This window comes from Gracilinanus agilis, chromosome 3 (genome assembly GCF_016433145.1).
Source record: "Gracilinanus agilis isolate LMUSP501 chromosome 3, AgileGrace, whole genome shotgun sequence".
NCBI classification, from domain to species: domain Eukaryota; kingdom Metazoa; phylum Chordata; class Mammalia; order Didelphimorphia; family Didelphidae; genus Gracilinanus; species Gracilinanus agilis.
In genome coordinates this window covers 158,901,009-158,915,350 of record NC_058132.1, presented here as the reverse complement: position 1 = coordinate 158,915,350, position 14,342 = coordinate 158,901,009, and the positions used below count along the sequence as shown (strand labels likewise).

Here is a 14,342-nt window from a genome sequence, read left to right as displayed (position 1 = left end):
CCTTTCCAAAATAGCTTTCAAACATTCTTTTACTTTCACTCTCATTTCCTTACACATGTTTCTGAGACAATGCTTTGCCAACATACTAATGGGAAGAGCAATAGATAGGGATGGAGATACATTAGGGTGCAAAGGGTGGCTACTTGTTCCTCCTGTAACCAAAGGCGTACAATGCATTTTAAGCTGGCTATACTGTACACCAGACTGCTACCCAAAAGATGAAATGTCTTGCTCTTTCTTCCCCATTCTTCCAAGCCATAAAAGTGTTCCTTCTTCAAAGAAGCACATTTTCTGTTATCTGTATTTCCAACCTGACCCTAACTTTTTTCACAAAATACTTTGCTTTATTGGAAATATGGAGGGATAAGGAGAGAGAGAGAGATATACAAAAACCACTCTCAGGACATTGCCAGAGAACTTGCATGTTTAAAAGGAAACCAAACACAAGGTGAAATTAGGCTCAGATGAGAGGAACTAAAAACAAAATGGCACCTTTGAGACTGTTTGAAAATTCTGCAATCAGACATTCTGAGAAAATTTGCTTGCCAAATCAAACTGAGTAAACCACATATTTGACCAAAAGATTAAAAATGCTAGAGATTTAGTTCTTTAAAGAATATAAGAACTAGAAGGTGGGTGCAATGCATAAGGCAGCTCCATTTTCATTGATGATGATGCCCCATGTCAAAATTAAAACTATTAACTTCAATGCCATTTCTAGATTTTTGAAGTCACATCCAGGGTGATTTATGCTGAGGTAACTTGGCTCACAGTGATTTGCCATCCAATTTCTACCCCATAATGTTAACAAGAAAGAGACCATGCAAAATTCTTCACATAACTGAATACACGATTAAGGCTGTGTCTACATTAGAGAAAACAACTGTAGACTCTGTCCAGAGTTCATGGTTTTCACAAATTTAATGATCCTTTGAGTCATTTACATTAAACTATTTACCTCAAGGTTTCTACTTAGGATTCTCCAACTTTTGTCATTCCCAGCTTTTTATGATTCAGGCATGGAAAATATGCTTACAAGAAAAATAGACTGACTGAACAGGCTTTTCTTCAGTCACTTCCTCCAGAGCATACAGTTACTACGAATCATGCAAGCCTATTTTGTAATAGTTTACCTACCCCCATCCCTCTTCCTTCCCACCAATTATCAGGCTACCTATGAGGTATCAATTTGGTATTGTCAATAAGTCAATGAACTGCTCTATTGATCTGATGGCAGCTGAGGGATAGTGATAGAAACTGCTTGATGACTGGAAGAAGTGACAAATATTTCACGTCACATGGGTATATGCTATTAATTTTCTTATTGTTAGAATATACTTTGATAATGAAGGTTGTTTTATTCATTCTGTGAAAAAAAATATATATATACCCAGCACCTACCAGTGCCTGGAATATTGCTGGTGCTTAATAAATGCTTATTAAGTATAATGAAGGTAATGATTTTTTTTCCTATACTAATTGGATCTGTGCATTCGGTAAAACTACATGAACTTCCACAGGCCAATTACATGCAAAAAAATCAGTTGCTTCCCAATTTCTACTGTAGACACACCCCTAAATGAGTATTTAGACCAATGCTTGTTGAAGTAGCTATGGCCAAAGCTGGGAGATCAAAAAAGAAAACTTCAGAGATGGTTACCAAAAAAAAAAAAATTCTTTTATATTATAGTTAAATCTTTTGTTACTTAATCCCTGAAAAGAGCAATGATATGACATTCTGGATCAGAGATGAAATGATGCGAGCCCTCGTATTCGTGGTTTCACAGCAATGTATAGCAGCATGACTTTTAGCCTCATGAACACTTGTTTGCATTTTCTTTTTTCACTTAATGAAACTCACTCTGAGTTAAAAAAAAAGTCAGAGAAATTCTCACCCATTAAATTGAAAGAGATTCTCCAACTGTCTCCACCAAATTGAGCATTTTAAAGATGTTAATGCCTAAAACTCAAGCATTATTAAGTCTTTTATAATGAAATGTCAAACTATATTCATTTTAGAAATAGACAACTGTACTGCTAATCTGGTATAGCTGTGATGAGTAGGAATATAGAAAAAGAAAACTATTTGGCTGGAAAGATCTGTCCTATTCCTATTGTGATAAGGAATTCATATGAGTTATTATTAAAAACAAAGGCTCAGATACTAAATATACATAACCTTTCTACAGAGTTACAAAGTGATGTACCTGAAATGCTGGTGTGAATGACAATTACAATAAAATAGTGATCACACTAAATACACAGTGAACAAAGAACATGTATTCACTCAGTACTTACATGGTAACTGCACAGAGCTCCATGGGATAGTGATATGGTACAGCGTACTAAGTAGGTATTATAATAGCTTACATGTTCCCATAAATAACTGGTACCTAATTAAGAATTCCCAGGTAACCTGCACTCTGGTTTAGAAACAAAAGATTAACACACAATAAATTTGTAAATTAGGGTATATTCTCTGTGTTTATCCAGCCAAACCATGCTGCTGTAATTTCTAGGACAGTGGTATGAAATGTTTATACTAGAAATTATAATTTACCAAGATCTTTTATAAAAATTCAATGGTAATAAGTACAGTAAAGGAACTGGCAGTTTTCTGTTGCTAACTAAGCCACAATAAGAATGAGGACTTTTTTTCTTCTTTCATTTATAAGCTTCACTGCTATTTCTAATGAAAATTCTTTTTTTTTTTTTTTTTGCATTTTTACAAGGTCATTAACAGAATTGTGAAAAATAGACAGTTTTCATGGGGTGCTGAGAAGAATAATACATTTTTTAATGTTTTCAGATTGGAGGATAAATAATTTCTTTTCTTAAACTCTTAATAACTGTATTTCCTAATTAAAGTAGTAGTAATTTTCTGACTTTAGCATACCTGACCTTTAAAAGAGAGGAGTGATTAGGTGAGAATGACCTGATATTCTGAGGATGTTACTTAGCATTTACTGGGGGATAGTTCAGTAGGAACCTAGCAATAGATGTAAAATCCTACCAGCAATTAATGTCAGTTTCTCTGTACTATAAATACCAAGTACTAAGAAAAAAAAAGGCAATGTTAATTTTAAAAGCAGCAACAGCCCCCAATATCACTCTAAATTTGCTTTCTTTAGTGATTTTGGTCTCTGACAAATTCTTTGCTATATATTCAAAATGAAACTCTCCACAATCATTCGGACCTCCTTTAAATGACACACACAACAGAGTCTGCGGATGGGTGATGTGGTGATGGGGAGGAAAAAAGATGATAGTTTGTTTCCTTTTCTTATTGGGATATTTTGGTTGCTTTTTTTTTATTTTTGTGTGTATTTTTTTAATCTTTTTGGTCATTGAAAAAATAAAACAGTCCACTGTCCAGCAGAGGCTGCTTTAACTCTATTGTTCCCAGGGCTCATTCTGCATGGATCTGTGTTTCAGGATTCTGCAAGGACAACTCTGTGGAAAGAAAAGCCCCTTGACCCAGAGCTGTGGCATATGTCCTATTTTGTGGATGGGGAAAGCCAGGAGGTATGAATGTACCCATTCCTCCTCCTCCTCCTCCTCCTCCTCCAAGCCCTCCCCGCTGGTGCTGAGGCATAGAGTGATAATCATCCAAATTCTCATACTGAGATAATACAGTCATATTGCTTTGGCGTTTGCCATGCGTTTGGTACTGGTACAGCAGATTGGGGTCCCTCTCCATGCTCTGTGTATGATGCAATTTCAGGCTGTGACTCCGCTCTGGCTTGGGTGGGGGAATGGATGGTGCAGGACGCTCATCTTCCTTATAACAGTCTCTTGAGAGTTTCTCTGGGCCAGGGGGCTGCCGGATCCGTGTCCGCTCCAGCTCTTCAGAGGGCCTCACTTCTTTGTGGTTCAATCTCAAAGTCTCCTGGCCTAGCGTACTGTATTTCCCTCCTACAGGATGGTAGCTAACTGGTTCAGAAGTGTCTGGGATGCCTTTAGTCCCATAATCTAACTGGCCAGGTCCAGGGGGATAGGGGGACCCATTTTTCGATTCACATAACTGCCTATGGCTTGCTTCCTGGTGTGCCCTGTGCTCAGAGGGATTGGTGCTCACATCATGAATTTTTCTGTTCCTGAGGCTGCTTTGCTTCAGAGGAAGAGACGGCTTCTCTGACTGCCCATTGCCATAGCCTCCGTGGTAATGGGCTCTGTCTAACTCTGGCTCAGGATGCTTTTTATAGAAGCGGTCATCTCCCTCTGGGGTCACTGCCTTTGTGGGATATCTCCCTTCTTTCCCTTCTGCCACTGAAAGAAGTCCAGTTTTCCCAGGATCTGATTTGCTCCGTAGATGAATGACATAAATGCCCCCCATGTCATCCTGCACAGCAGGAGTCATGTTGTCATACTGGGACATCACTGGCCCTTTGACCTTCTGCCGGGCCCGGCTTTCCCGTCGGATGGACTGTATACGGTATTTTTCCATGTCTTCCAGGTCCCAGGAAGCGTATACATGTTTGCCATCCGCCACAGAAGTCACATTGATAAGATTGTGCTCATTCCCAGAAAGGTAGCCCACGATGTTGCCCGGGGGGCGAGGCGGCGCCCCAGGGTAACGGTAGAAGGTCTTTCCCTGCAGCCTGGGATTGTAGACATTGAAGTCACGGTTGGGCACACGATGCAGCGGCCTCAGCTGGACTGTGCCATAAGCGTCCATGTCATAGAAGGCCCCATCAGAAGCATAATAGGGGCCAGAAGAACTGGAGTAAGGACTATACCGGTAGTGAACTCGGCCATTCTCAAAGTAAGGCTGCAGCTGAGTCACGTGGTAATCGGAGCGGGCCTGGGATGACTGATATGGCTTATACTGGTAGAGGGGCCGCGGGCAGTAGGATGGCTCGTCGTCGGGGGGCACTTCCGTCCGAGAAATGGGGACAGAACGGATCATGGAGGTTGGAGGGGCATGCAGGGACTGCACTCTGCGGATAGTGGGGTACGGAGGAATGTCTTCAGGATAACAAGCGCTCCGAAGGGATGGGCTCACAGAGGACACATACTCCACCCGGCTGCATGGCTTTGAGTGGTACCCAGAGGAATTTTTTCCAGGGGGCACATATGTATTATAGCGGGGACCCATGCAACTTGGTGTCTCTGATCTGGAGCCAAAGACTTGGTGCTGCTCAGGCTTATGGTGATGTGGGGGGACACTCTGTGGACGGAATTGACAGGTGGAAGCCAAGCCAAGATGCAAACAGTTTTCTGTGCCTACAGAGTCAGTCACGATATCAGGCCTCACATAAGATGGGAAAGGTGCTTTCTGAGAGGCATGTTTAGGCTGAGGGACAGGGGGCAGTGGAGGCAAAGGATCATCCATGGAGGCCGATGAAGCAGTAATAAAGGAATGATAACTGGACGTCGTGACTCCGTCAGCATTACCCGAGTGTATGGCGGTAGCAATCTTACTGTCCATTGTCCTGGTAGGTGGGACTGGCAGCGTGAAGCCTTGGGAGGTGTGTGTGGGAACAGATTCAGAACGCAGGTGGAGCGGGGGGGCCCTGGCCCCCTCCCAGACCTTTTCAGGAAGGCCTGGAGGGATAGTGGAAGCATAGGTGGCACAGAGAGTAGTAGTACTACCATCACAGGAAAAGACTGAAGAAGATTCTGCTACTCTGGGTTCAGGTGGCTTCTCAGGAACTGAAGCTAATCCACGAACCTATCGAAAGAAAACAAATATGATGTATCTACTTTGTTTTCTGAGCTCCTTTGAACGGGCCAAAATACAGAGTCAACCACAATTGCATATTTACCTGAATTACCTAGTTAGTTACTGCCTTAGATAGCAAAATGAAGTCTTTCAGCAGTTGGAAAAAAGGAATATCTATTGTTGCTCTTATTTTAAGAATGCTATTATTTTCATTCTTAGAGAATTATTTTTGCCCTACTGATTTCCCAATATACATACATGTTGTTAATTGAAGTTCTTTTAATGTACTGTTGGGAAATTGTATTCTGTCAATCAATGCCACTGAGAATACAAGCTTGAGAATTAGGTTAGCAATTAAAATATGTTCCTATCATATTACTGGCTAAAGTATAGATGTTGATCATAGTTGGCCTGAACATCAAGAATTTTCTCTCGAATATAATGTAGTCAAACTCTCAAAAAAACTTGCGAATGGTGGCTGACTACTGTATGCTAGACCAGTTCACAGGAAGAAAAAGAAAGATGCTTTACCCTGAGAGTTACTTTACTTTGGGATCAGAGGGCAGATCTAACAATGTGGCCAGTTTGACAAGCTAGAGACAGGGATTCTAGAAATGGTATCATCTGTGAAGCAGATGAATCTAGACCCTTTTTGCTCATATTCATAGGATGATAGGATCATAGATCCACAGAAGAAAGGAACTGTAAAGGTTATCTGGTCCAATCTTCTCAAATTTTACAGAAAAAGAAACAGAGGCCCAGAGAGAAGAGGCTTATCTGTGGATCCACATGCAGTAAGTAGCTGAACTTGGACTTGAATGCAAGGTCCTCTGACTGATACCATCATTCTTTCACTGAACTAGAAGGCCTCTCCCAACTGACTGAAAGAAACCTATAGTGCTTAGAATGAAAAATAACCTAAATCTTAATTTTTGTACCCCACATAGAATATTCATTATCTCAAGATAGTAAGTGTTTGACTGTGATCAAAGTGGCTAGTTAAAGTTTTTTAAATATATCTAGTACTGTTAATTCCATAGGATTTTTTTACATTTCTGTGGTGGTCAATAGATAGGAAGTATAAGATCTCTTATACATTATAGGAAATTTGTTATTTATTTTTTTTGGTAGTTGTAATTGAGGCACAGAGGTTAAATGACTTGCCCAAAGTCACAGTCGGTCAGTGGTGGACATAAAGAAAGAACTTGTAAACCCTGATACCTAAAGTCCAGTTTGACTCAATAGACCATGCTTCCTTTAGGTTACTATTCAGTGAAGGACCTGAACAGCCTAGGAAGAAAAGGGAGAAGACAAAATCAAGCTACAGTGATTTGGTAATAATGCTGTCTTGCTCCATTCCCAAAGCAAAAACCAACAGAAAAGTAGCTACCAAACAGTGCCAACTCAAGCTGATTAGTAAGTCATTCAATTCAGGAATTACCAAAGAGATTCCAATCTGAAATATAAACTATTTCCAGAAGCATCCCATAAGACTCAGATGTATACGTTCATACCTGAGCAAAACAGCTCATTGCACCCATTAACAAAAAACATACCTTTGGAAAAGGTACCTTCCGCATCACTTTCCCTCCCCTTCTTACCTTGTGAGAATTATTTAGTCCTGCACTGGTTGCTGCTGGTACCTGTGCCACCACTAGCTGCTGCTCTGCTGGTCTCTGAGAAGGATGGGACAGAGGAGGGCGGTTAGCTCTATGGGTGCGCTGCAGGGTGGAGACAAGGTCAGCAGAAGATGGAAGTTGGCCAACCATATCCCAGCTAGTTTCCCTGGTGCTTATTTCACTTGGTGCTGGAGTAGGTGTCATGTAAACTGTTGGAGCTGCAGCAGCTTTGTCTACAGGGGACCCAGGAGAAGGGTGGATTTTGTCGACAGGCAAACTGTAAGGAGAGGTTACCTTTTCTTCACCTTCTGAAGAAAGTTGTGATTTATCTACAGATGTATCCAAAGATGAAAGAAGCTGCTCTCCACTGGAGAAGTGGATATGGGGTTCATCTTGGTTCCCAAAAGAAACAGTTCGGATGTTGGTCTTTCCTGTATTTTCATGCAAAACAACATGACTGTCAATCTTGTCCGAGTCCACTAATGTTGCCATGGCAATCTCGGCCTTTTCTGACTCCCCAGGAAAATGGGTCATATGGGCCTGATTCACTGGTGAACCTATCGAGTGATATGGCTGCTCCACAGGTTCAACTGGAATCGAGTTGGAGTGATCCTCAGCTACCATAACTCCCAGCTTAGGCTGGTCATAATTTCCAGATGATGCATTTTGGAGGTGAAGCTGTTCTGATGGCATACTAGAATGGAAACATGGTTTCTCTAAAGGAAAACTAATATAAGAACTGGGCTGTTTATCTTCAGGTGTCACCAATGTAGTGTCTCCATAATTTGGACAACCAACATGAGAATTCCCTGGTCTCTTCAATGACTGAGTTGAAGCTTGCTGCGCAGACTCAGCCAATGCTAAGGCCAACATACGTGCTGCATTTTTTGGAGGTGGTGGTGGTGGTATAAGAGAGACTGAACTGACAGGAACAAGATCCTGAGGGGAGTCATGGGCAACTGCTCCTAGTAGGAAATTAGGGGAAAAAAAATGAGAGTGAAAAGGTAGTCTTATGTAATCCTGCCTGGACAGCAAAATATTCCCCCTGTGACCAGTTTAAAAAAAAAAGCTGCTTTCCACATCTCATAATGGCCATTCTTGATCTTCTGTCCCACATGCAAAAGCTATAGAAAATACAGCTGGTTCAGAAAGAAAATTAAAACAGATTGTTTACAGATCTCAATTTCCTCTTGGATTCTAGAGACGGAAAGCAAAAGAAGGCAGGCACCCTACCCTGGCTTGAAAATAACTGAAAAACAAGTTCGGGGCCCCTTCAAATGCTGGTAAATTGTTACGAGAAAGTTTCTTATACACATGAACCAAAAGTTACAATGTTGTGCAAAAATTATGCAGGAATTCTAACTGTCAAAAGACACAAACAGGACTCTGAGGCCTCAATGAGAGGCCACTGGCCCTCAAGAGTTTTACTAGGGCTCGAGTCATTGGCCACAACCCTGAAAAGCAAGCCCTCTGAAATTTATTTCCCTTTTTAAAGGCATAGGTGGCACAAAGTATTGTAGATCCCTTTGAACTTAAAGAAAGAATGGAAGAAAACCAACAGTACCTGTCTGAGCCTGTCCAGAAGGTACAGCCTTACTCTGACTGCTGGAGATGGACTGTTCCACTTTCCCTGGCAATCCTACTGCCTCAGCAGCCACCTGGTCTAGAGACTGGACTTCAGACTGGCACACTTCTCGGGAATCTCTCTCATTTGTCCTTATTATTACTACCTGAGTAGGGGACTTATTGACAATGTCACTTTCTCCAAAGCCCTTGCTCCAGGTTGGGGAAGATGCATTTTGTGATGTTGAGTTTGGAACTGTGCCAATGACTTCTGACACTCGACTGGGAACAGTCACAGAGATTGGCTCTGATATGTTGATAGAGGGTGATTTGCTTAATTTCCGTCCTATTTTTGGAGAAAAAGCATAAACAACCTTCTCTGTGAATGAAGATGGCTTGGATACTTTGTCTTCAGTTGGGCTCAGGTCCAGCGTAAAGAATGGACTTAATTTCTCCTGAAGTGGAGATACAGGTTCAGAGCTGTTAGTACTGCCAGGAGTTTGAGACTGACTCCCTGCCTCTGCTTCATTTTTACTGGTGCTTGTCTTGTCCTTGGGAAATCCTACTGAATCTAAGAGGGAGGCAGTGCTTTCCAAGCACTCTGATTCAGCCTTGGGAGGACTACACTGAAATGACATGGGATCAAAATCCAAGCTGGCTACTCCAATGTCTGGTGGGCTTAAGTCAACATCTTCTGCCAAATGAGGGGACATGAGGGCTGGAATATGTAAAAGTCCTTCTTCTTCTTCACTTTCATTGTCATGGGGCAGGTTATCATATGAATTGCATCGGTTTCCAAGCATTTCTCCATTAAAAGAGGCAGACAATGCATCGCTGCTAGATCGGGGTCTCCTAGGTCGAAAGAGTTTAGAGTCACCTGGCAACAAATAACAAAATCAACTAATTAATGTCATGAACACATACCATAAGGACTAGAAAGGGAAGGGGGGGAAATGCCTTACTTTTCTTTCTGATAATAGTCAATGGATATATATGGACCATTTAGTGCTGAAAAAATATCATCCAAAAAGTCTGAAAATCTGAGATGAGTTAGTAAAAGGAGAAAGTAGCATTTTATGGACAGGGAGGGCAAGAAGGACAGTAAAACTCCTGGAGTTTCCAATTCCTAGTTTTGCCACTGACTCAATTTGTGACCTTGAGCAAGTTTTCTTTATACCTTAGGCAAACTCATCTTGACCTCACTAGAAACTGTGAGGATTTGAGGGAATGAGAATAGTCATTTGAAAACTGATTAGAAAGAACAAGAAGTACAAAGAGACAGTTACTTTATATGACTCCTTTCAAATGCATGTGATACGCACAATGAAAAGTAACATTTTTTCTTATATCATGTATTAGGACTGGAAGAATGTTCTAAATTGAAGTAACTAAAATGTTATTTGACTTTGGAGAAGGTGAAAAGAAAAGTCTAGAATCACTGTTTAGGCTCTTAAACTTTGAGAACCCCAAACACATAACTCTACTGGTAGTGAATTCTTCAAAATGTCATCAAGATAAGGATAAATGATATTAAATTTAACTTACGGAACTGATTTTATGTTGGCACAACAGAGGCTCTGAACCTTTTTCTGCAGAGAGAATACTTATCTATAAAATTGGGGTTTTGGACCATATAACCTCTGAAGTCCTGATCTAGATCTATGATTCTCATCAGACTAGATACTCAATTTTTTGTTTTGTATACAGTTTTAATCATTTAATGGATGACATTGTCTCCATAGAGTGAAATTTAATAAGTATACTAGTTTATAGCAAGTCCTAGTCAGGTATTACCATGTGTAAAATACTTAAGCTGTTTCAGTGCAAACCCAAAAGCAAAGATTAAAGACTGACAATATACCAAACCATGAAACAACTTTATCTTAACAAATATAAACAGATCAGAGCACTTAATAAGACAAAGGCTAAATATTCACCAACAGACTGCCTCAAAAGATATGACTGATATTTAAAAGTACAGACAATAGGGGGCAGCTGGGTACCTCAGTGGCTTGAGAGCCAGGCCTAGAGACGGGAGGTCCCAAGTTCAAATCTGGCCTCAGACACTTCCCAGCCGTGTGACCCTGGGCAAGTCACTTGACCCCCATTGCCTACCCTTACCACTCTTCTGCCTTGGAGTCAATACACAGTATTGGACTCTAAGATGGAAGGTAAGGGTTTAAAAAAAAAAGTACAGACAATAATACTGTATTTTAAAAATTAAATATACTATAGATTAACTGGTGATTTCATTCTTACCATCAACTGCATGAAGAGAAGTAAGAGACTCTTCACTTTTAGCTGAGCGGAGGGTTCCTTCTGCCCTGCTCCCTGAAGAACCAAAGCACATGATATTTTTATTATTCACTATATATGTTATGAAAAGGAACACCATATTAAAATTTACATAGTTTAAGCTAGTGAATGTCAATTTTATTTGGTACTTTGTTATGTACTTTGCCTAATGCTATCTTGTAAAACTATTTATAAATTTTATTTTTCTAAAAGATTGTATATCTCTTAAAAACAGGAACTATTCCTTTTGTATCTCTCAAACTTTCTGGGTTCATATTTTCTGACTGAACATTACAACCCTGAAATTTCTTTTCTTACTAAATGAAGATGCTACTGAGGCTAGTTGGTAAGTTTTGTGTGCTTGGAGTTGTTTTTCTAATGGCACTTGTATGCTGATCTATTTAAATACTCTTACCATTAAGCCAATAGGTCATAAAGATGTAAGTTTTCTGGAAGTTAATGCTATACAACTGAAAAACGTATGCAATAAACCAGGTGAGATAGCACACTCTATAAAATCCAATGATATGCTATGTTCTATGATAGTCTACGTAACACTCCCAAAGATGGTATTCACTGCAAAATGTGTATTAAAAATAAGCAAAGCATTTGAAATTACATATGTCATTACAAATGTTATAAATTAATATAGTTTGTATAAACAATTTCCTATGTGTTTCTATTTAATTTATATTACAACTCATTTTTAGAGTGTCTTATAGGCATATAGGTAAAGAAATTATATAAGCAGATGACTACATATAACATGTAAGTAACATGCTTGTGGCAATAAGTAACATAACTGCATGCATGTTATGTGTTAATATGTTCAGATAATATGCTACTAAATAGGTACCCTAATCTGTAAAAGGGATCTGAGCATGTTTTCCCAATGTGCACACATTTATTTATAAGTTAAGTATAGACAGGACTGCCCCAATAATCATGTACATTAACAAACTTACATTAAATTAGAAAATTTTTAAATAAGACATAATGGAATAATTTTTATTAGAGTTAATAATGATCCATGGGAGTTTACTGAGTAAGGAGTGATATGGTCAGAAATACTTTAGGTATACTTTAGTTCTGTGAAACATAAATTAGAGATAGAAAGACTTGAGGGAGGTAGGTCAAGTAGGAGATTTGTAGTACTCCACAGAGAGGTGATAAAGGCCTGAACTAGATTGGTGGGTTGTGTAAGTAGAGAGAAGTGGACAGATGCCAGAGATATTGCAGACATAGAAACAAAAAGATTTGGTAAATGACTGTGAAGTAGACTAAAGATGACAATGAAGTAGCGAACCTAGAGGACTGGTGGTATTCTTAACAGTAATATGCAAGTTCCAAAGATAAATACATTTTAGGAGAAAGATAATGCAATAATGCAAGTGTTGACTGCAACACACCCATCCTGGGACAGTCACTCTAGACCACTAAAAAAGAAACAGGGTGGGATGGGAGAGGCCTCTTTCTCACTTTCACTTGTAGAATGGTGCTTGCTGCAGCCAGGAGGTGAACTAGGAGCCAAGTATGGGAGGAATTATGGCTGGGTATCTGCTGCAGGGGCTTAAGTCATGGGCCAATAATGGAAGAGGGTTGAGTGAGTGTGAGTTGAGGGATCTTAATATATAAAGAACGAAGTGCAGTTGTGTTAGAGCCAAGGTCAGATGTGCCAAACGGAGACAAAGGAGGGACTCATCTTGTGCCATTCTAATTGGTTGATAAAACAATTGGTGAGGTCATGCCATGTGTCCTTGTGGTCAGGCCATAGCCCTGCCTTTGAAGGAAAGTGATCTAGAGTAATGAAAGACATTCTAATGGGAGCTTAAGCATGGGGCACTCACCTTTTAGAGCCATTGCTTTCATCTCTGAAGGCTCACTCTCATTACGCTGAAGTTTCCGTTTAGACACAGAGGATGATTTTCCTAAATTGAAAAAGGAACGCCAACTGCCCACAGGAGATTTCTTCATTTTGTTTGGGGGTCTTTTCCTAAGATAAGAGAAAGATATCTATGCTAAAATATCAATGGGCTAAAAGTTATTACAAGAAAATAAGAAACATGAAAAAAATCAAGAAGTTTGCAAAATATCAAAGTGAAATACCTTTAAATATTCTTTTTTAAGTAAATCTTGAAGGTAACATTTACCAAGCAAATCAGATATCAGAATAGTACTTAAGAACTCTATACTGGCCATATTATGATTTCATAGAATCATAGATTCAGAGCAAGGTGGGATTTTAGAGTCATTCCTAAGTCCAAACTACTCATTTTTAAGATGAGGAAACAGATGGAGAAAAGTGAAGTAACTTTTTCATGGTGAAAGAAAATATTGGCCAGGGTTTGAACCCCAGGTCCTCTCTAGTGCTCATACCACACTGCCTCACACAGATCTGTTTCCTTCTCAACATTGATGATGTCTGATCATATCTAGGAAATGGAATAGGAAATATTTAATTAAGAGGAAAATTTTATATAAAGCTTTAATTTCCTCATATAATAGTTTTTTTAAAAAAACTATTACCTTCTTTATTAGAATCAATACAAAGTACTGATTCTAAAACAGCAAGGGCTAGGCAATTGGGGTTAAGTGACTAGCCCAAGGTCACATAGCTAGTAAGTATTTGAGGCCAGATTTGAACCTAGGCCAGTGTTGGTGAAGGTTTTCAAGTCTGCATGCCCAGACTGCAATTTCAAGCTGCCTGTGAGCCCCCCACATTACCCCGAAGAACGACGGGAGGAAGGGCTAGACAGAGGAGAAGGGTATGCCATCTGGCACTGGGAAGAGGGAGAACCGTGCAGCTCCGGCTCTGCATGCATGCCAATACTTCGCTAAAGCTAACCTAGGCCTTCTCAACTCTAAGCTTGACATTCTATCCCTTGTGCTACCTAGCTGCCCCTAAGACATTATGTTTTGTTTTTAAACCCTTACATTCGGTCTTGGAATCAGCACTGTGTATTGGTTCCAAGGCAGAAGAGTATTGAGGGTTAGGCAATGGGGGTTGAAAGCCTTGCCCAGGGTCATGCAGCTAGGAAGTGTCTGAGGCCACATCTGAACCCAGAACTTCTCTAGGCCTGGCCCTCAATCCACTGAGTCAGCTAGCTGTCCCCTCATGCTATGGTTTTTAAAGAGGGCAGTAGGGCTTTTGTTTGAAGAGGAATTTCATAGGGCAAGGCGCAAAGAACAAGTGACAAAGA

The 14,342-nt window shown here is 40.1% G+C and overlaps 1 protein-coding gene across 2 annotated transcripts in view; it reads right to left on the bottom strand.

Moving 5' to 3' along the window:
- Positions 1 to 3,206: 3,206 nt before the first annotated feature.
- The window catches only part of ARHGAP32 (Rho GTPase activating protein 32), a 262,767-nt gene continuing 251,631 nt past the window's right edge, over positions 3,207 to 14,342 (bottom strand). For both annotated transcript variants that reach the window (XM_044668328.1, XM_044668329.1), the window contains 5 exons: positions 12,990 to 13,135; positions 11,107 to 11,178; positions 8,849 to 9,724; positions 7,267 to 8,249; positions 3,207 to 5,674 (listed from right to left, as the gene is read on the bottom strand). In XM_044668328.1, the coding sequence (XP_044524263.1) occupies positions 3,410 to 5,674; positions 7,267 to 8,249; positions 8,849 to 9,724; positions 11,107 to 11,178; positions 12,990 to 13,135 (4,342 nt within the window). In that variant the 3' untranslated portion in view covers positions 3,207 to 3,409. The remainder of the gene's footprint in view (positions 5,675 to 7,266; positions 8,250 to 8,848; positions 9,725 to 11,106; positions 11,179 to 12,989; positions 13,136 to 14,342) is intronic.